This window comes from Mus caroli, chromosome 2 (assembly GCF_900094665.2).
Source record: "Mus caroli chromosome 2, CAROLI_EIJ_v1.1, whole genome shotgun sequence".
NCBI lineage: Eukaryota > Metazoa > Chordata > Mammalia > Rodentia > Muridae > Mus > Mus caroli.
The window spans coordinates 10,263,245-10,284,987 of NC_034571.1; the positions used below are offsets into that span (position 1 = coordinate 10,263,245).

Genomic DNA, 21,743 nt, shown 5'->3' on the forward strand with positions numbered 1-21,743 from the left:
TGATTTCTAGAGTGGTTGTACAAGCTTGCAATCCCACCAACAATGGAGGAGTGTTCCTCTTTCTCCACATCCTCGCCAGCATCTGCTGTCACCTGAGTTTTTGATCTTAGCCATTCTGACTGGTGTGCGGTGGAATCTCAGGGTTGTTTTGATTTGCATTTCCCTGATGATTAAGGATGCTTGTCTAAGAATTTTATGAATTCATTGTTTTTAATAGCTGAGTAGTACTCCATTGTGTAAATGTACCATGTTTTCTGTATCCATTCCTCTGTTGAGGGACATCTGGGTTCTTTCCAGTTTCTGGCTACTATAAATAAGGCTGCTATGAATATTGTAGAGCATGTGTCATTGTTACAAGTTGGAGCATTTTCTGGTTATATGCCCAGGAGTGGTATTGCTGGACCTTCTGGTAGAACTATGTTCAATTTTCTGAGGAACTGTCGAACTGATATCCAGAGTGGTTGTATGAGCTTGCAATCCCACCAGCAATGGAGGAGTGTTCCTTTCTCCACATCCTCACCAATATCTGCTGTCACCTGAGTTTTTTACCTTAGCTATTCTGATTGGTGTAAGGTGAAATCTCAAGGTTGTTTTGAATTGCATTTCCCTGATGATTAAGAATGCTGAACATTTTTTAGGTGTTTCCCAGCCATTCAGTATTCCTCAGTTGAGAATTCTTTGTTTGGCTCTGTACCCCATTTTTAAAAAGCGTTATTTGGTTTTTAGGAGTCCACCTTCTTGAGTTCTTTATATGTGTTGAATATTAGCCCCCTATCAGATCTAGGATTCTTAAAGATTTTTCCCAATCTGCTGGTTGCCATTTTGTCTTATTGACAGTGTCCTTTGCTGTACAGAAGATTTGCAATTTTATGAGGTCTCATTTGCCAATTCTTGATCTTACAGCACAAGCCATTGGTGTTCTATTCAGGATTTTTTCCCCTGTGCCCATATGTTCCAGGTTCTTCCCTACTTTCTCCTCTATAAATTCAGTCTATCTGGTTTTATGTGGAGTTCCTTGATGTACTTAGACTTGAGTTTTGTAAAAGAAGATAAAAATGGATTAATTCTCATTCCTCTACATGAGAACCACTAGTTGAGCCAGCACCATTTGTTGAAAATGCAGTCTTCTTTCCACTGGATGGTTTTAGCTCCTCTGTCAAAGATCAAGTGAGCATACATGTGTGGTTTCATTTCTGGGTCTTCAATTCTATTCCATTGATTTACCTGTCTATCACTGTACCAATACCATGCATTTTAAATCACAATTGCTCTGTAGTACAGCTTGATGTCAGGCATGGTGATTCCACCAGAGGTTCTTTTATTGTTGAGAATAGTTATTGCTATCCTAGGTTTTTTGTTATTCCAGATGAATTTGCAAATTGTCTTTTCTAACTCTGTGAAGAATTGAATTGGAATTTTGATGGGGATTGCATTGATCTGTAGATTGCTTTCAGCAAGGTGGCCATTTTTTAAATATTAATCCTGCCAGTCCATGAGCATGGGAGATCTTTCCATCTTCTGAGATGTTCTTCAATTTCTTTCTTCAGAGACTTGAAGTTCTTATCATACAGATCTTTCACTTCCTTAGTTAGAGTCACACCAAGGTGTTTTATATTATTTGTGGCTATTTTGACGGGTGTTGTTTTTTAAATTTCTTTCTCTGCCTGTTTATTCTTTGTTTAGAAAAAGGCCATTGATTTGTTTGAGTTAATTTTATATCCAGCTACTTCATTGAAGTCATTTATCAGGTTTAGGAGGTCTCTGGTGGAATTTTTGGGTTCACTTATATATACTATCATATCATCTGCAAGTAGTGATATTTTGACTTCTTCCTTTCCAATTTGTTTCCCTTTGACCTCCTTTTGTTAACTAATTGCTCTGTCTAGGACTTCAAGTACTACATTGAATAGGTATGGAGAGAGTGGGAAACCTGGTCTAGTCCCTGATTTTAATGGGATTGCTTCAAGTTTCTCTCCATTTAGTTTGATGTTGGCTACTGGTTTGCTATATATTACTTTTATTATGTTTAGGTATGTGCCTTGAATTCTTGATCTTTCTAAGACTTTCATCATGAAGGGCTGTTGGATTTTGTCAAATGCTTTCTCAGCATCTAATGAGATGATCATGTGGTTTTTGTCTTTGAGTTTGTTTATATAGTGGATTATGTTGATGGATTTCTGTATGTTGAACCATCCCTGAATCCCTGGGATGAAGCCTACTTGATCATGATGAATGATTGTTTTGATGTGTTCTTGGATTCAGTTTGCAAGAATTTTGTTGAGTATTTTTGCATTGATATTCATAAAGGAAATTGGTCTAAAGTTCTCTTTCTTTGTTGGTTTTTTGTGTGGTTTAGGTATCAGAGTAATTGTGGCTTCATAGAAGGAATTGGTTAGAGTACCTTCTGTTTGTATTTTGTGGAATAGTTTGAGGAGTATTGGAATTAGGTCCTCTTTGAAGGTATGATAGAACACTGCATTAAACCCATCTATCTGTTCCTGGGCTTTTTTTTTTTTTTTTTTTATTTTTCCTGTCTGGGAGACTATTAATGGCTGTTTCTATTTCTTTAGGGGATATGGGACTGTTTAGATCGTTGATCGGATCCTGATTTAAGTTTGGCACCTGGTATCTGTCTAGAAAATTGTCCATTTCATCCAGGTTTTCCAGTGTTGTTAAGTATAGCCTTTTGTAGTAGGATCTGATGATTTTTTGGATTTCCTCAGATTCTTTTGTTATGTCTCCCTTTTCATTTCTGATTTTGTTAATTAAGATACTGTCCCTGTGACCTCTAGTTAGTCTGGCTAAGTGTTTATCTATCTTGTTGATTTTCTCAAAGAACCAGTTCCTGGTTTGGTTGATTCTTTGTATAGTTCTTTTTATTTCTATTTGGTTGATTTCAGCCCTGAGTTTGATTATTTCCTGTCATCTACTCTTCTGGGGTGAATTTGCTTCTTTTTGTTCTAGAGTTTTTTGGTGTGCTGTCAAGCTGCTAATGTATCCTCCCTCCAGCTTCTTTTTGGAGGCACTCAGAGCTATGACTGTTCCTCTTAGTACTGCTTTTATTGTGTCTCACCAGTTTGGGTATGTTATGGCTTCATTTTTCATTAACCTCTAAAAAGTCTTTAAGTTCTTTATTTCTTTCTTCCTTGACCAAGTTATCATTGAGTAGAGTGTTGTTCAGCTATCACGTGTATGTGGGCTTTCTATTATTTATGTTCTTATTGAAGATAAGCCTTAATAGCCTTAATCTGTGTTGATCTGAGAGGATGCATGGGATTATTTCAATATTTTGTATCTGTTGAGGCCTGTTTGGTGACAGATTATATGGTCAGTTTTGGAGAAAGTACCATGAGGTTCTGAGAAAAAAGGTATATCCTTTTGTTTTAGGATAAAATGTTCTATAGATATCTGTTAAATCCATTTATTTAATAATTTCTGTTAGTTTCACTGTGTCTCTGTTTAGTTTCTGTTTCCAGTATTTGTCCATTGATGAGGGTGGGGTGTTGAAGTCTCCCACTATTATATTTTGCAGTGCTATGTGTGCTTTGAGCTTTACTAAAGTTTCTTTAATGAATGTGGATGCCCTTGCATTTGGAGCATAGATGTTCAGAACTGAGAATTCACCTTGGTAAATTTTACCTTTTATGAGTATGAAGTGTCCCTCCTTATCTTTTTTGATAACTTTAGTTTGAAATTCAATTTTATTCCATATTAGAATGGCTACTCCAGCTTGTTTCTTGGGACCATTTGCTTGGAAAATTGTTTTCCAGCCTTTTACTCTGAGGTAGTGTNTGNCTTTGTCCCTGAGGTGGGTTTCCTGTAAGTAGCAAAATGTTGGGTCCTGTTTATGTAACNAGTCTGTTAGTATATGTCTTTTCATTGGGGAAATGAGTCCATTGATATTAAGAGATATTAAGGAAAAGTCATTATTGCTTCCTGTTATTTTTGTTGTTAGAGTTGTAATTTTGTTCATGTGGCTATCTCCTTTTAGGTTTGTTGAAATATTTACTTTCTTGCTTTTTTCTTGGGGGTAGTTTCCTTGCTTGTGTTGGAGTTTCCCCTTTATTATCCTTTAAAGGACTGGATTCGTTGAATGATATTGTGTGAATTTGGTTTTGCCATGAAATACTTTGGTTTCTCCATCTATGATAATTGAGAATTTTGCTGGGTATAGTAGCCTGGGCTGGCATTTGTGGTCTCTTAGGGTCTGTATGACCTCTGCCCATGATGTTCTGGCTTTCATAGTCTCGGGGTGGGGGCGGAAGTCAGGTTTAATTCTGATAGGTCTGCCTTTATATTCTACTTGACCTTTATCCCTTACTGCTTTTAATATTCTTTCTTTGTTTTGTGCGTTTGGTGTCTTGATTATTATGTAACGAGAGGAATTTCTTTTCTGGTCCAGTCTATTTGGAGTTCTGTAAGCTTCTTGTATGTTCATGGGCATCTCTTTCTTTAGGTTGGGGAAGTTTTCTTCTATAATTTTGTTGAAGATAGTTACTGGCCCTTTAAGTTGGAAATCTTCCGTCTCTTCTATACCTATTATCCTTAGGTTTGGTCTTCTCATTGTATCCTGGATTTCCTGGATGTCTTGGATTATGATCTTTTCGCATTTCACATTTTCTTTGATTGTGTGGCAATGGTTTCTATGGTATCTGCATCTGAGATTCTCTCTTCTAACTCTTATATTCTGTTGGTTGTGCTTGCACCTATGGCTCCTGACTTCTCTGGGTTTTCTATTTCCAGAGTGGCCTCCCTTTGTGATTTCTTCATTGTTTCTACTTTCATTTTTAGAACCTGGATGGTTTTGTTCAATTCTTTCACCTGTTTGGATGTGTTCTGTATTTCTTTAAGGGAGTTGTTTATATCCTTCTTATAGGCCTCCATCATCATCATGAGAAGTGACTTTAGATCCATATCTTGCTTTTCTGGTGTGATGGTGTATCCAGGACTTGCTATGAAGGAAGAGTTGGGTTCTGATGATGCCTATTAACCTTGGTTTCTATTGCTTCTGTTCTTATGCTTACCTCCTGCCATTAGTTTATCTCAAGTGCTCCCTGCCCTTGATATTTCTGATTGGATCCTGTCCTTCCTGTAATCCTAGTTGAGAGAGAACTTCTCAGAGTCCAGCTTTCTTTGTGAACCTATGATTCTAGGATCCTGTGATGCTGAGATTCTGGGTATGTCAGAGTTCTTGGCAGTCAAGCTTCCTCTGAGACCCTGAGATCCTGGTGTGGCCAAGCTCCTTGGATCCTCAGATCCTGAGATCCTAAGATCTTCCAAATGTTAGAGCTACTGGAAGTGGTACCTCCTCTGGGAACCATGGGGCTGTCCTCTGTGTAGGAAACCAAGGTAGAGCAGAGCTGATTGGAAGGAACCTGAGCCACTGGTCAGGTGGGGTTCCTGTTTCCCTGCTCCTGCTGGCCCCAGGCACTCCTAGTTCTGTTGTAACAGATGTTGTGTTCCACTTACCAGTGATCCTAAGATCCTGGGCATGCTAGGGTTCTTGGGGGCCTGAGGGGGGGAGGCCTCTGGGGACCATGGAACTGTCTGCAGAGTTTGTGCCCAAGGTGGCCCAGGCACTCAACACTAAGATTTATTGTATCCATAGGAACCAACACACTGAAAGCAGATAGCAGGAAGTAATAGACAACCAGCAGGAATGAGCTATCCCTGTGAGTGGTATTGAGCATGCATACAGCTCTGCCTCACCTCTATGAGATGTTAATCTGCACTGAGGAGAGCAGTAAACAGCCAGCTTGGTGGGTGACCTTAATAAACAATGATTTGCCACAAATTAATTTCCCACCTAAATTGTTCTCTGTAGAATATGCTAATTTTAAATGGCTCTGTCTGGAAAGCCCCAAGGCATGTTATCTTCTGTCTTTCCTCTAACTTCAGCCTCTAAGAATCACCTTCCCTTCAGTTTCCTTTAATCTCCTACAAACAGTTGTCAAGCCTGTCTCTCCAGCTCATCCTGGAAAACATGTAGCAACAAGTGCTCCTTTCTCCTCAGAAACCACAGTGAATTCCCTCTGCCCACTGCATCAATTACCAACTCCTCTCCCTGGCATTTGGTCTTCCAACGCATGGTCCCATGTTGGCTTCCATTTCCCTTCCCCCATCCCTGCTTCAGCATCTAGCAACTCTGAGATTCTTGGTATTCCTTAAAAGTTCCTTAAAAGTTCCCAGCACTCTCCTTTCTGAGCAATCTTTGCTTATACTGATTGGTCAGTCTAGGAAATCCTTTCTCTGCCATGACTTACTGTAGTATTCTTCAAACATCTCTTCTACACAATTCTTCAAACATCTCTTACTGCATACATATTCTGATCTCAATCCTATTGATATAAATTCTCCATCTAAACCTTCCAGCATTTTATGCATATCCCATGGTGCTCAGACTGACCTTGAACTTGCTGTGTAACCTAATGACTCCATTATTCAAGTGCTGGAATTCTTAGCATGAGCCACCAGACCTGACTTCTCACCTGCTTCTTAATTCCTTCCTACAGGTAGGAAAAGTGTTTGACTTTCTTCACTCTACTAAGGTGTGTGGAACACAGTGGAGAAAATGAATACAAATTATCTTTTTTTTTTTTAATCTATGGGCAACATGGTCTTAATTACAACTTAAAATTTTGTTGAGTACTGTCTCTCTTGTACCATATGTACATTTACACAGACTCAGTATAATTTTGCAAGACAACATGGGGTACACCTGCCATCTCCAGTTTGTGGCCGCATGCATAGCACTGGCTAAATACTCAGTGAATATATTCTGAATAAACTAATAAAAAATATTGATCATGACTTGCCATAAAGTTTGAATTCTATCACATCAGATGTGGCAAGCATAGTGTACAAACATGATAAATGACACTTGAATATTAGCCTCATTCCCTTCCCTTTCATTCGCAGACTCGGCAGACATTCTTCTCTTGCCACTGGAAAAATAATAGTGAAAAAAGGAGTGAAAAACTTTCATCTCTTGGAGTTCCCATGTCCTGGCAAAGAGGTGAATGATCCTCTCTTAGACCAGTTTGGAGTTTTAAAAGCAAAATCTTTAAGAAAAGTGGGTTGTGACCCGAGACAGATGCTTTGGTAGAAATACTGAACATCTGGATGAAGGAGAAATCCAGCTGTGATACCACAGGAAAGAGGTACAAAGGAACTTCCGAACTTGAACAGATGTGTGGCTATGGATATCAGTGGGACATTGTCCCTGCTGGAACAAAGAGATGCCAAGGAAGGGGGTAGTGATGCTTAAAGTGTCCAATCCTGTTTCCTCAGGGTGGTTCCCCAACAAGAAAAGTTGAGGAAAATGCTGTGGATGTGAGATGAGCTATGTCTGATTTTGCTTAGAAGTCTACTTAAGAAACAGGGCAGAGTTTAGGTGGAAATGTTTAACTCCTAAGGAAAGGTACACCTATAGAGTAAAGGTGAAAACATGCCTATCATTATTGACTCTGTTCAGTGACATAAAGAACCTATTCTTTGCCTGGGCCAAATTTCTCTAGGAATATGGCACCTACAAGCAAGGAAGGTATTGAATAATTACCCTGCCTGTTTAGTTTCTAGGACATTGTAAATGTCTAGATGCTAGCCATGAATTGGATGGTTGTATGCTAATTATCACCATGCAATCAAACAAAAAAGACACTATCTTCCTGAAATTGATGGTCAACACAGCTTGATGGGTGCTATGGCAATGTTAAGTTAAATTCAATGTACATAAAGTACCTATGATCCCATAAGAACAAAGCTAAAGCACTTGTATTACTACCTTCATTCTCATGACTTAGGGTTTGCCTTGATTTTAGCCTCTTTGATTTTAATGTTGATACATTAAACTTACATGTGTTTATAGGATGCTACATGATATTTATGTGTCTGTGGGTATTTTGTTTGTTTGGGTGGAAAACAGGGTCCCATGGATCCTTGGCTGTCCTTGAAATAGCTATGTAGAAAAAATTGGCCTCAAACTTCTGATCTTCCTGGCTCCAGCTTCCAAGTAGTAGGGTTACAGGTTTGCATCACGTCATCTGTTTTACCCACCATCTCAGTTCTAATGTGCAAGCAGAAGGGTCTGCTACCTGCAATACTCTTGACATGACTTCCTGTAGGCAGCTCTTCCAAAACTCGATAGGCCACTAAGCTCCTGTCCTCACGGCTGGCTGCCCTGTCAGCTCAAGTCACCATGTTAAACTGACATGGCCATAGCTTGCAAATTCCAAAATCACTCTGTTAAGTACTCTGATAGTGTTTGTGCCTGACCTTCAAATCATATGACCATTCACTTATTTATATACAAACTTGCATCACAAATAAGTCCAGTTTTAAAAATACTTCTGAGATAGGTTTTCATTGCAATCAAAAATAAATATGAAAACTAAGAAAGCTACACTCATAGACTGTTTTTTTTTTCTTCCAAAAATAAGCACACAGTGAATGATGGCAAGAATACACACCCCAATATACTGATTTCTCTTTTTTTGTGAATATCATATAGTGGAGAAAGTGTGCTCTGTGTGTGTGTGTGTGTGTGTGTGTGTGTGAGAGAGAGAGAGAGAGAGAGAGAGAGAGAGAGAGAGAGAGAAAGAGAGAGAGAGAAAGAGGAGTGTGTGTGGTATGAGTATGTGTATGTGTGTGCAAGTGTACATGTGTGCATGTATGTAGGCATGTGTGTATATATGTGTGATGAAGCACACTTTTTTCCAAGTCTAATGACTTCTGCTCTTCTCCATGAATAACTAAAACTATTTTTGTAGCAGTTTTCACTTCTCTACCCTCTAAAAACTTTTTAAAAGGAAGAATAACGTGAAGATAAACACACAGGTTCATCCATTACCATATTAGCAAACGTATCAGCAGTAGAAGGAGAATATTCATCAAAGTCCCTGAAGCTAAAAAACAAAACAAAACAGACAGACAAACAAACAAACAAACAAACAAAAAACAGGCCAGGAAGGGACCCCCTTCAGGTTGATGAAGAGGAGCAGAGCCTACTGAATAAGTTATCACAACCCGAGGAATTTGCTGTGGTGCCCACATGGCACACTGCCACACCGTACCACAACCCAGTCCTCTTTTTCCACAGTGACTCATTAAGCAAGAGTTCCCTGACAAAGCCACTGCACTGCCCTGAGATCTAAGAACTATGTAGGAGGAAGGCTAGCCTCCCTCCTCCCCATAGGGAAATCACTTTCCTCATCCTGAGCCATTCTGAGCAATCTCACAATGGTGACATTTGCTGAACCGTGGCTTGAATAAAAGGCTCTCAGTGTGCAGAATGGTAACGTGAGGCACAGGCTAACCCTGGCAGTGCTCTCTGGGAAGGACCTACAGCCTCTCATTGAAAGGAGAATAAAGAAAGGCACAGCAGGAGAGCTGGGTCCCAGAGAGTCCTGCAGGCAACCTTGGCGGCAACATTCCCAGAACTGACTGAGATGAGGTACACAAAGGGTTGCTTCAATGAATCTTGTACAAAAAAGATAGCATAAATCCTGCACGTGTCTCTAAACGGCCTTTCTTAATTGCCAGGTAAGCTGGGAACACTCTGTGCTCCAAAGAAAAACAAAAGCAAAAACAAAATACAAGCTCGTTTTCCTTCCCTATTCACTAATGGACCCATCTCCCGGTTTGTTTGTTTTTGTTTCAGTACTCCACAAATCCCCCCCAAAAGAAACTGTAATTTTTCTATCGGTGCTTAATCACAAAGGGCCTAAACTTCCCTTTCTTGAAAAGTCCTTCTCCCTTGGAGAACCGAGACCCCTTAGTCTTGCCTAGAAGCTAACAGTGAAGCAATAGCCTTGAGCTGGTCATTTTCCCTTTGAAAAGGTGACAGTCGCTGCATCCCAACAGAACCTTTTGTTCTGTGGACAGTTGTCTCCATTTCAAGTTAGATTTCATGATTTTTCTTTGTGGAAAATAGGATCTGTGGCGTTGTCCAGACAAGTCACTAGAATCTTGTCCCCTGCATCGCTGCTCTAAAATCTACAGAAATCTGTTTCTTCAGTTTATCACTTGAGTTACATAACTGCCTTTCATCCGAACTCATTCACCGAATTGGATTGTTTTTAGCAAAACCTAATGGTTTCTTGTCCGACTTGCTTATCTTCTAGTGCAGTCCACTTTCAGAAAAGCCGAGATCACTGGGCTTGCTTTTGAAACTACCAAAGTAGTTTCCTCTTTCACCCAGAACTTAGGGTGTGGTTTCATGCAGGAAGGAGAGAGAGAGAGAGAGAGAGAGAGAGAGAGAGAGAGAGAGAAAGGGGGAGGGAGTGAGTGAGGGAGGGAGCTTTTGTGGTCAGGGGTGGGATGGGGGTGGGGGTGTGTGAATGTGTTTTGTGGCTCTCCCGGGTCTGCAAGAGTTTCTTTCTAAGGAGAACTCTCCACACTTCCCCAACAATCACTAGAACGTTTACTCTCAAAGTTGGTTTAAAACTTTGGACAATGCAATGAGCTTAGAGCTCTTGGAGTCTGGAGTCAATCTCAACTAACGGTTTTCCTGAACCGCTAGACGATCTCACCCTCAGGGCTCCATGAGTCATATCCACTGACTCAGCGACCCCACCCCTGTCCCCTGGGCTATACTCCAGAGGCAGTGGCTCCTAGTCCTCTGTAGTTGAACTGAGTCCGTTAGATCAGGGGATACGACCTCCTCAAACAAGCCCTCTGCAAAGGATCCGAGCGAGCGCCCGGTCTTGAGCCAGGTTATCTTGGGCTGTGTGCTTCTCCACCCCCAATCTCAAGCCCTCTTTGTTTCTCTCTCCCCGGCTTCCGATCTGCAGGACTGCTTTTGCAGGCTCTTCCTGCTCCTCCGCTCTCGGATCTCCCCACCCACCCAGTCCCAGAAGACCGCAGATCTGCGACCGCGCCCCTCCTACCAACGCGCCTAGTCCCACGCCCCTTTGGCCCAGTGCCAGGGATCGCTTTACTCAACTTTCCGGAGCCCCCCTCCCTTCCCCCATGAATCCTTCCCTCAATCCCTTCTTTCTCAGCACCCAAGGGTGAGTAGAGAGTTCGGCGGAACATCCGGAAAGCCCCTGAAAGGCCTAGCCCTTCCAATTAGTAACGGGACTGTGCTTGATACCCTACAGCCCTGGAGGAAGGCTCGAGGGGAGCCCCCTCCCCCCTCCTTCCTCACTTCTTTCCGGGTCCCCATTGGCTGGCTCGCTCGGCGGCTAGGATGGCAGTGGGAGGGGACCCTCTTTCCTAACAGTGTTATAAAAGCAGCGCCCTTGGCGTTGTCCAGTCCTCTGCCACTCTTGCTCCGGGACCCCAGAGACCCCAGCGCTTCTACGATTCACAGCCACCGCGCCCTCATTCCCTTCTTGCAGTTTTTCCAGCCGCAGCAAGCCAGCCCACCTTCGAAGCCATGTCCACCAGGTCTGTGTCCTCGTCCTCCTACCGCAGGATGTTCGGTGGCTCCGGCACATCAAGCCGGCCCAGCTCCAACCGGAGCTATGTGACCACGTCCACACGTACCTACAGTCTGGGAAGCGCACTGCGCCCCAGCACTAGCCGCAGCCTCTATTCCTCATCCCCCGGTGGCGCCTATGTGACCCGGTCCTCGGCCGTGCGCCTGCGGAGCAGCGTGCCGGGAGTGCGGCTGCTTCAAGACTCGGTGGACTTCTCGCTGGCCGACGCCATCAACACTGAGTTCAAGAACACCCGCACCAACGAGAAGGTAGAACTGCAGGAGCTGAATGACCGCTTTGCCAACTACATCGACAAGGTGCGCTTCCTCGAGCAGCAGAACAAAATCCTGCTGGCTGAGCTCGAGCAGCTTAAGGGCCAGGGCAAGTCGCGCCTGGGCGACCTCTACGAGGAGGAGATGCGGGAGCTGCGCCGGCAGGTGGATCAGCTCACCAACGACAAGGCCCGTGTTGAGGTGGAGCGGGACAACCTGGCCGAGGACATCATGCGGCTGCGAGAGAAGTAAGGCCTGACCTACGCGAGTGGTGGGGTGTGGGAGGGAGGGGAGTCCTGGGCCTTGCACTGGGGCTGCCACGCCCTTGGGGATGTGGCTGGGGTGGCGGTTGTCTGGAGGATAGCAGGGGAAGCGGGCCCCACCCTGAACCTAAACTTTGCAGTGAACATTTCTCTTTTCGCCTCACTCAAGCACTTCCACTGAACTTTTAGAAAGTTTCTTAGGTCCTTCTGGTGGGCTTACAGTTACCAGACAGGAGAAAAGAATGGGTGTGAAGGGTTCCAGACAAAGAGATGGCAAAGGCATCTGGGATATTGGGACAGGGGATTGGCTGTAATTGTAGGGGAAGGGCAGTGATTGTCTTTTCCAGTGTGCCCCAACTTCAGCTAACACCTGCAGAGAGCTGCCACCTCGACAAGTTGCAGTCACTGCTGTGGGTGGAGGTGTCACAGCAGCTCTGGACTCAAGGCTTGGCGGCATTCGTGGTTGGGTGTGGCCGCCCCGCCCCTGGCGGTTTCCCAGTTCCCCTCTGGTTAATGTGCTGCTGCTTCAGATTGCAGGAGGAGATGCTCCAGAGAGAGGAAGCCGAGAGCACCCTGCAGTCATTCAGACAGGTTTGTAGACTTCTTTTTCACACGCAGCCAGCAGCCCGATGGAGCCAACCCGCGAGCGGTTCTGAAAGTTACTTCGCTTAGGTTTTAAAAGGTGCAGAACTTCACGTCTGCTTGTAAAGCCCCCTGGTGGCGGAAAGCGCACAGATTGAAAAACTCCACTATTTAGTGCAATCTTTGGAACATGAGGCTTTATTTTCTGCTTCGTTTCCAGATTTTTCTGATCCCCCACACCCCGGAAACATTTCTCCTTTCGTTTTTTGAAACATACCGACATTCGGATATTGAATGGTTACAATCTGATTACATTGTGGATTGTGAAGGTGAAATTGGCTAACTTTCACAAGGTCATAAAAACCGCAGTTGCTTCCTCCGGTTGGAAATGTAGAATACTCTGGAGGATGAGAAAGTTTAACTGGAATTAAGCCAAGTTCCCTTTCTTCCTTCGAAGTTCGGCACTGCGTGAAAGTTAGCAGAAGAGTCATTGCACAACCATTTTTGAAATCTAACAAGGGTGAAAAGAAGCCATCTGTTCCCGTAGCTCAAGGGTGTTAAAGGTTTCTATGGGCTTCACTATGGAATGTAGATAGGGACGTTCTGGCAAATGCGGTGGCTCTGGACAGAAAGAATAGGGGCCTTTGTGTTCCCAGAGCAGCTTTGCAACAGGCTACATTCTTATTGAATATGTAATGATGTAACCACAGTTCCAATTGGACACAAGTATTTGCTAACATCCATTATCTTGTGTCTGGGCCAGGCTTGTGAGGTATGCGGTGTACAAAGTTCTTAAAGCTAAAGTCCTCCCTCACATTTGGGAGGGGTTTGTAGACTCATTAGCGCCCTCCACAAACAAAATTAAACCCTAAACTGAAGAATGGAGTATTTTATGGAGGGAGGATTTGTTTGTTTGTGTTTGTTCCAGAGTTAGGCATTACCTTAGCATTCTGAAGTGGACAGATGGCCAAGTTCAGTCTTGTTTGGAACACTTGTTAGGATCAACAGCCAAACTCTCCAGATGAATGTTCTAAGGTAGCATTCTGAAGGCATTTGCATCCTTAATGGCAGTAGACCACTATGCAGCCCCTTTCAGTCACTGGGCATTTTCGGTCATCACCCAAGGAATGTTTTCTACAAAGCACTGAGTTAATACACACCATTTCTTATTTGTGGACTATATACAATTGTTTCATTCATTCATTTAAATGAAATGACACATTTAGTTGAACTTTTTTTGAGGAGGTTAGTCGATATCATTTATTTTTTTTGAGGGCTTAGCAGAAGTCAGAAATGAATGATACTACTATTTAAGTTCTTATATTCTTTTATTAATTAGTATTTTCTTTGGGGCTGATAGAGTAACTCAACATTATAGTTATAAACTATACTGCAAAAACAGTTGCATACAAGGGAAGTTTGCAAACATTTCCTTGAAAGGAAACAACATTTCATCATTTCACATGCAAGATTGAACAGTCTGTCTTAAAATAGATCACTTTATAAAAACTCTGCAGACAAGTTTAAGTATAGTTTCATTATAAGTGTTTTGATCTGCCATCCTAAAACAGACAAAGTCACTGAAATAATACAGTGATGGCTGGGAAAGACAGACACACCCTATAGGCTGAGCCAGGGTGTTTTACACATTAAAAAAATTAGAGAAGGCAAAACAATATAGTTCAGGATTATATTTATTTTCCTTCTTGCCTGAGGAGCATATCTCTACAAATGCAAGACCTGGATTCTGAACAATGAATTACTACTTGATACGAGGCTAGCCTGGGAACCTGGATGCCAGATAACTGAGCGCTTATTCTAAATTCCAAAGATAAGCATCTGAAGGTTTGAATACAGGAAACAAAAAGAGCCTGCATATATGTTAAGCCTTCTGAGCTCAATTTTAAATGATTTTTAAAAATATGTAATGTACTTGTGTCTGTGTTAGTGTATAGGACATTTCTGCAGGCTTGCATGAGGCCAGAAGAGGGCACCTCATGCCCTGGAGTTGGAATCATAAACCTTTATGAACTGCTCCAAGTGGGTGCTGGGAACCAAACTAAGATCCTCTGAAAGAACAGCAATCTTCACTACTAAGCCCCACTTTAAAAATCATTTTAATTTTATTTTTGAAGCTCTCATTTTTATATTACACGTACTCAAGCAAACATGAAGTTGTACAATCTCCTCAACTACTATCATCACAAAATTACAAAATTATTAAATGTGACACAGGTTTAAAACTGATAATGAATTTTTGCATACAGAATTGTGGATTCCATATAGTTCACCATACCATGTCATTGTGCATATACATGCGTTTATTTTTAACTTGTCTACTAGTTAGCTTCAATACAACTAAATGGTTTTCTATTCATTTTTAAAGCTAAGAATGAATATTGGAATGTGACCCTAAATGATTTATAAATTTATCAAGGGTCATGAAAATTTCAGCACCTTTTCTATAATAAGGAGAATGGGTTTACATGGTTAATTTTTGAACAAACAAATAAAGGGCTGTAGAGACAGGTCAGTGGTTAAGAGCACTGGCTACTCTTTTAGGGGACCTGGCGTTCAATTTGCAGAACCCACAGGGCTGCCCACACCCTTCTCCAGTTCCAGGGCATCTGTTGCTCTCTTATGGCTTTCGTGGATACCACATGCTCGTGGCATACTTATATACATGCAGGCAAAATGCCTTTATACACAACATAAAGTGAAAAGGGAATTAATATAAATAAGTTAGATAAAGGACAGACTTTATCACCCTCCACATCATCTTTTCTCTTTTCGAAATAGGATGTTGACAATGCTTCTCTGGCACGTCTTGACCTTGAACGGAAAGTGGAATCCTTGCAGGAAGAAATTGCCTTTTTGAAGAAACTGCACGATGAAGTAAGTGACACCAATTTCTGTGGGTGAACAAAGCTGCCACCGTGTTGTCTACGACCTCTCTGTGTCCGTTCTTTCCCCAGGAGATCCAGGAGCTGCAGGCCCAGATTCAGGAACAACACGTCCAGATCGATGTGGACGTTTCCAAGCCTGACCTCACTGCTGCCCTGCGCGATGTGCGCCAGCAGTATGAAAGCGTGGCTGCCAAGAACCTCCAGGAGGCCGAGGAATGGTACAAGTCCAAGGTATGAAATGAGCCAGAGTGGCAAGAACCTCTAGCTCTCAGACACGTGCCTCTGATTCCATTAGTAACCTCCAGCTCTACTCAGAAGCTGGCTTAAAGCTTGTACCGCCATTGTTGTTTCACAGCACCTCTTCCCCCTCAACTCCATTCACAGTTCCTTTAGTATGGCAGACTCCCTTTCCACTCATTGTCTTCCCTGACTTCAAAGAATACCTCACTCTCTTGCTCTTGACTGCCACCACTTGGAAAGTATTGTGGTAGAGCAAATACTGTTTGAAAATGCAATGCTGGTGTTCTGCTTCTCTTTCCCTGGTTTTCCAAAAGACTTTCAGACAAATTCTAGGAAACACAGAGGCAGGATGAAGATGCCTCTTTGTTCTAAGAGAGTGAAAACTCATGGAAGTGAACAATCTCTATTTCTTCTTTTCTTTCCTTTTCCTTTCTTTTCTTTTCTTTATTTTTCTTTTCTCTCTTCCTCTTCCTCTTCCTCTTCTTCCTCTTCTTCCTCTTCTTCCTCTTCTTCTTCTTCTTTCTTCTTCTTCTTCTTCTTCTTCTTCTTCTTCTTCTTCTTCTTCTTCTTCTTCTTCTTCTTCTTCTTCTTCTTCTTCTCTCATAACCAAAACCAACCTCTATTTCTGATTCCTTCTTGACAGTTTGCTGACCTCTCTGAGGCTGCCAACCGGAACAACGATGCCCTGCGCCAGGCCAAGCAGGAGTCAAACGAGTACCGGAGACAGGTGCAGTCACTCACCTGCGAAGTGGATGCCCTTAAAGGCACTGTGAGTACCACAGCAGCAAAGGGGAGAAAATGCCGTGCTCAGTACTATTCTGCTGACTAGGTTAACAATGAGACCTGTACAAATAAATTAAACACACACGGACACACACACACACACACACACACACACTTATCCAAAGAGAATGAATTATCAAGATAGTTTTAAGGATTATTTGATGAGTACCTTGAAAGTCTTAGTTTACATATGTTATTGATTGTAATAAGAGGGATTTTAGAGGTTACTCCTGTAACCTCAGCACTCTGGAGAATGAGGCAGGGGGATTATAAATTCACAGTTAAGCTAGGCTGCATGTAAAAGTGTTATCTCATCAAAGCAAAACATGGAACGGGGTGCTTGCGTTCACTGTTCAAAGCTAGTGGGCACCTACCATTAAGAGAATTACTGTACCCTATTTATGAATATTTTGGGGACAGCTGGGTTTTCTGGGAAATCACATAAGAAGCCATTTTTCCTTTCTGCAGAACGAGTCCCTGGAGCGCCAGATGCGTGAGATGGAAGAGAATTTTGCCCTTGAAGCTGCTAACTACCAGGACACTATTGGCCGCCTTCAGGATGAGATCCAGAACATGAAGGAAGAGATGGCTCGTCACCTTCGTGAATACCAAGACCTGCTCAATGTTAAGATGGCCCTGGACATTGAGATCGCCACCTACAGGAAGCTGCTGGAAGGCGAGGAGAGCAGGTATAGAAGGCAAACGTACATGTGTGAACTAATATCTCACAGTTGTCTTTCTAGGACCATCGCATTTAACCCAGACACCATATAGATGAGGAACTTAAGGTTGCAGAGAGTAACTTGCTGTGGTCAGAACTAATTAATAGCAGAGTAGATCTGAACTCACAGCCATGCAAAAGACAATACGTTCTCCCTCTATAAATTCTTCTGGTTCATGTCTCTGTGTGGAAAAAAATATCTTCCGAAATTTAAATGGGCCAATAAGACCAAGCATGGGTAGAAAGTTCTTAAACAAGTCACTAATAGCAATAGATTTTCTCTTTGATGGAAATAAGAACTGCGAAAACTTGTTCCTGCTTCTTGAAGTGCTTTGTTCTCAAGTTTTTTGTTTGTTTTTTTCTCTTTTTATAGGATTTCTCTGCCTCTGCCAACCTTTTCTTCCCTGAACCTGAGAGGTAAGTACATTGTTTCATCTTATGGGAAAAAAAATGTCACAAGGCTGTCACCAGTCACTCTGCCTGCAGCATAGCTTCCACATTTTAGTAATTCTTGATTGAACTGTGCTTTTCCAAAGAAAATTCAGTGAAACATGATTTCTCTTTTATAAATATATGTATATAGCCATTTTATTTTCTGAATATTTCTTTTGGGCTTTTGAGGTTCTGATATAGTTAAGTCACTTTCTCTCTTCTGTTTCTTCTCTCCAAACCTTCCATGTACTGCCCCCTGACATATATGGCTGTCTTTTCAGTTCATGGCTTCCTTTTGTTTAATTGCTGTTACACACACACACACACACATGCACACGCACTGTGTATTCTTACATACATGAATGCAATGGCTCATTCTGTATAATATTACTTACATGTATGTTTTCAGGCTTGACCATTTGGTCCCTTTTTTATTATAGTTCTCATGACTGCTGGAGACCAAACCCAGGGCAATCAGCTAAGCTAAACCCACAGAGCTCCACCCCTAGCCTGATCCCCTCAGTTTCAAACTCAAGTGCATTCTTGCCTTTGTTACCCTGTTAAGTATAGACTCAGTCTGCTTCCTGCTAATATAAGTCAGTGAACTACTACCTCAGCCTGAATGAAGGAGCCCTTAGGTGCCGTGTTCTCAAATGGCTAGTGCTATGTAGGATTATGTATGAGTAGCTGAGTAGCACTTTAAGTAACCATAAAAATAAAGTCATGATGCTTTGGGTAAAATGGTAATGTTTTAAACTTTTTTTTTTATTTTAATGCCCTTTTTTTTTTTTTTTAATTCAGAAACTAACCTGGAGTCACTTCCTCTGGTTGACACCCACTCAAAAAGAACACTCCTGATTAAGACGGTTGAAACCAGAGATGGACAGGTCAGTATTTTTTAGTTCAAATATGGGAAAGTTTAAAAAAAGGAATGATGAATAAACTATACAACCACTTTAAATATGTGTTGGTCCCCTTTAAGTCAGCAAGCAGCTATATCAGATATGGTAGCTAACTTAAGGAGTCCCCGTGCATACTGGATGAATAGCCCCCAATTCCACCAATGCAAGAACCAACAATCTATTTGGTCTTGATTAGGACAGTAATCTTCCTGCACACCATAGTCTGTGCAATGAAACAGGAGTAAAACACCCTTAAGGTAGCTCCTACATTAGCTGCATTAAAGTGTGTCACTTAATGACATCCGTGATATCAGGGATGGTTTGACATTGGACATACAGTTCTCTCTCAGTGATTGTCACCTGCTTATATAGTACGAGGACCCATATGTGGCCAATCACTTTCTTGTTGCCACTCCATGCCAGGAAAGACATAGTTACAATGGATTATAATTATAAAAGCTCAGCCTTGCATGAGGATATAAAATGCATTTGCCATACTCCTTCATGCATCTTAGTTGCTTTTAAGCTTTGTGTTTAGAATTGCTAAGGCCAACTTCCTAAACACAATTTCAAAGTATTCTTTTGTCACCCCTTTCCACTGGATACTTGTATTGTCGGCAGGAAGAGGCCACCCTGCCTATGCTTCTCCCTAGGAGCCTCATTCTGCAGAGTCAGCATAACCTCCCAGCCTGCTCAACCAATTCTGTCTGATTAGGGCCATATCTCCTTACCATGAGTTGATTTTTATTTCTTTTTTTGAGCAGGTGATCAATGAGACTTCTCAGCATCACGATGACCTTGAATAAAAATTGCACACACTTGGTGCAACAATGCAGTACCAGCAAGAAGGAAAAAAAAATCGTATCTTAGGAAAACAGCTTTCAAGTGCCTTTACTGCAGTTTTTCAGGAGCGCAAGATAGATTTGGGATAGAAAGAAGCTCAGCACTTAACAACTGACACCCCAAAAGACGTAGAAAAGGTTTACAAAATAATCTAGTTTACGAAGAAATCTTGTGCTAGAATACTTTTTAAAGTATTTTTGAATACCATTAAAACTGCTTTTTTCCAGTCAATATCTGACCAACTTGTTACTGCTTCAATAAATCTTCAAAAATACTGTTTTGGTGTGTTATTTTATAATATCTAAACAACTCTCTTTACTTCTATTGGTTAATTTGCAAAAATCATGTTTAGATTTTTAAGTTCAATTTATTTATGCTTGCGATATAGTTTTCACGTTAGCCTTTTAAGAGGGAGATCATTTCTTTTTCAATTGTTTACTGTTTTAATTTGATATGGGTATATGACTTAGAGGCATGCTTACACACACAGGCCCTGGGTTCAACCTTTAGTAAATGAATACATGCATGTCCACATGCTTATGCACACACATGTGCACACCCACACAAAACTGATATAAAACTATGTGGTATTGGGGAAATGGCTCACTTGATAAAATGCTGCTTGTAAAATTATGAGGATCTGAGTTTGGACTACTGGAATTCATGCAAAAAGAACATGGTGTTCACCTGCAATTCCAGCCCTGGGGAAGAAAAGAAACCAGGACCCCTGGGACTTACTGACCAGCCAGTTTAGACAACTTTCGAACTCTAGGAACAGTGAGAGACCCCCTTTTTTATTAGATAATTTCTTTATTTACATTTAAAATGTTATCCCCTGTTCCGGGTTTTCCCTCCAAAAACTCCTAACCCCTCTCATTCCACCTGCTCCCCAATCCACCGACTCCCGCTTCCTGGCCCTGGCATTCCCCTACACTGGGGCATATAACTTTCACAGGACCAAGGGCCTCTCCTCCCGATGATGACTGACTAGGCTATTCTCTGCTACATATACAGCTAGAGCCGTGTGTCCCACCATGTGTTTTCTTTGGTTGATGGTTTAGTCCCTGGGAGCTCTGGGGTTACTGGTTAGTTCATATTGTTGTTCCTCGTAGGGAGCTGCAAACCCCTTCCGTTACTTGGGTACTTTCTCTAGCTCCTTCATTCATTGGGGACCCTGTGCTCAGTCCAATGGATGGCTGTGAGCATCCACTTCTGCACTTGTGAGGCACTGGCAAAGACTCTCAGGAGACAACTATATCAGGCTCCTGTCAGCAAGCTCTTGTTGGCATCCACAATAGTGTCTGGGTTTGGTGGTTGTGTATGGGATGGATCACCAGGTGGGGCAGTCTCTGGATGTTCCTTCCTTCATTTTTTTGCTCCACACTTTGTCTCTGTAACTCCTGAGTTTTTGATCTTAGCCATTCTCACTGGTGTGAGGTGGAATCTCAGGGTTGTTTTGATTTACATTTCCCTGATGACTAAGGTTGTTGAACATTTTTTTAGATGCTTCTCAGCCATTCAATATTCCTCAGTTGAGAATTCTTTGTAAAGCTCTTTACCCCATTTTTAAATAGGGTTATTTGGTTCTCTGGAGTCTAACTTCTTGAGTTCTTTGTATATATTGGATATTAGCCCTCTATTGGACTTAGGATTGGTAAAGATCTTTTTCCAATCCTTTAGTTGCCTTTTTGTCTTATTGACAATGTCCTTTGCCTTACAGAATCTTTCCAATTTTATGAGGTCTCATTTGTCAATCCTTGATTTTTATAGCACAAGCCATTGTTGTTCTGTTCAGGAATTTTTCCCCTGTGCCCATATCTTCTAGGATTTTCCTCACTTTCTCCTCTATAAGTTTCAGTGACTCTGGTTTTATGTGGAGTTCCTCGATTCACTTGGACTTGAGCTTTGTTCAAGGAGATAAGAATGGATCAATACGCATTCTTCTACATGATAACTGCCAATTGAGCCAGCTCCATTTGTTTAAAATGCTGTCTTCTTTCTATTTGACGGTTTTAGCTCCTTTGTCAAAGATCAAGTGACCATAGGTGTGTGGGTTTATTTCTGGGTCCTCAATTCTATTCCATTGATCTACCTGTCTGCCACTGTACATCAGGGAACTGTACCAGTACCATGCAGTTTTTATTACAGTTGCTCTGTAGTACAGCTTGAGGTCAGGGTGGTGATTCCCAGAGGTTCTTTTATCCTTGAGAAGAGTTTTTGCTATCNTAGGTTTTTTGTTATTCCAGATGAATTTGCAAATTGCCCTTTCTAACTCTGTGAAGAATTGAGTTGGAATTTTGATGGAGATTGCATTGATCTGTAGATTGTTTTCAGCAAGGTGGCCATTTTTGCTATAGTAATCCTGCCAATCCATGAGCA

General features: G+C 41.9%; 1 protein-coding gene across 1 annotated transcript; it reads left to right on the top strand.

Annotated features, from left to right (window-relative positions):
* Window positions 1-10,900: 10,900 nt before the first annotated feature.
* On the top strand, window positions 10,901-19,640 carry Vim (vimentin). The gene is made up of 9 exons (XM_021184709.1): window positions 10,901-11,940; window positions 12,486-12,546; window positions 15,337-15,432; window positions 15,513-15,674; window positions 16,327-16,452; window positions 16,935-17,155; window positions 17,561-17,604; window positions 18,421-18,506; window positions 19,286-19,640. The coding sequence occupies exons 1-9, from the start codon at window positions 11,378-11,380 to the stop codon at window positions 19,325-19,327; spliced, it is 1,401 nt and encodes a 466-aa protein (XP_021040368.1). The 5' UTR covers window positions 10,901-11,377; the 3' UTR covers window positions 19,328-19,640.
* The last annotated feature ends 2,103 nt before the right edge of the window (window positions 19,641-21,743 follow it).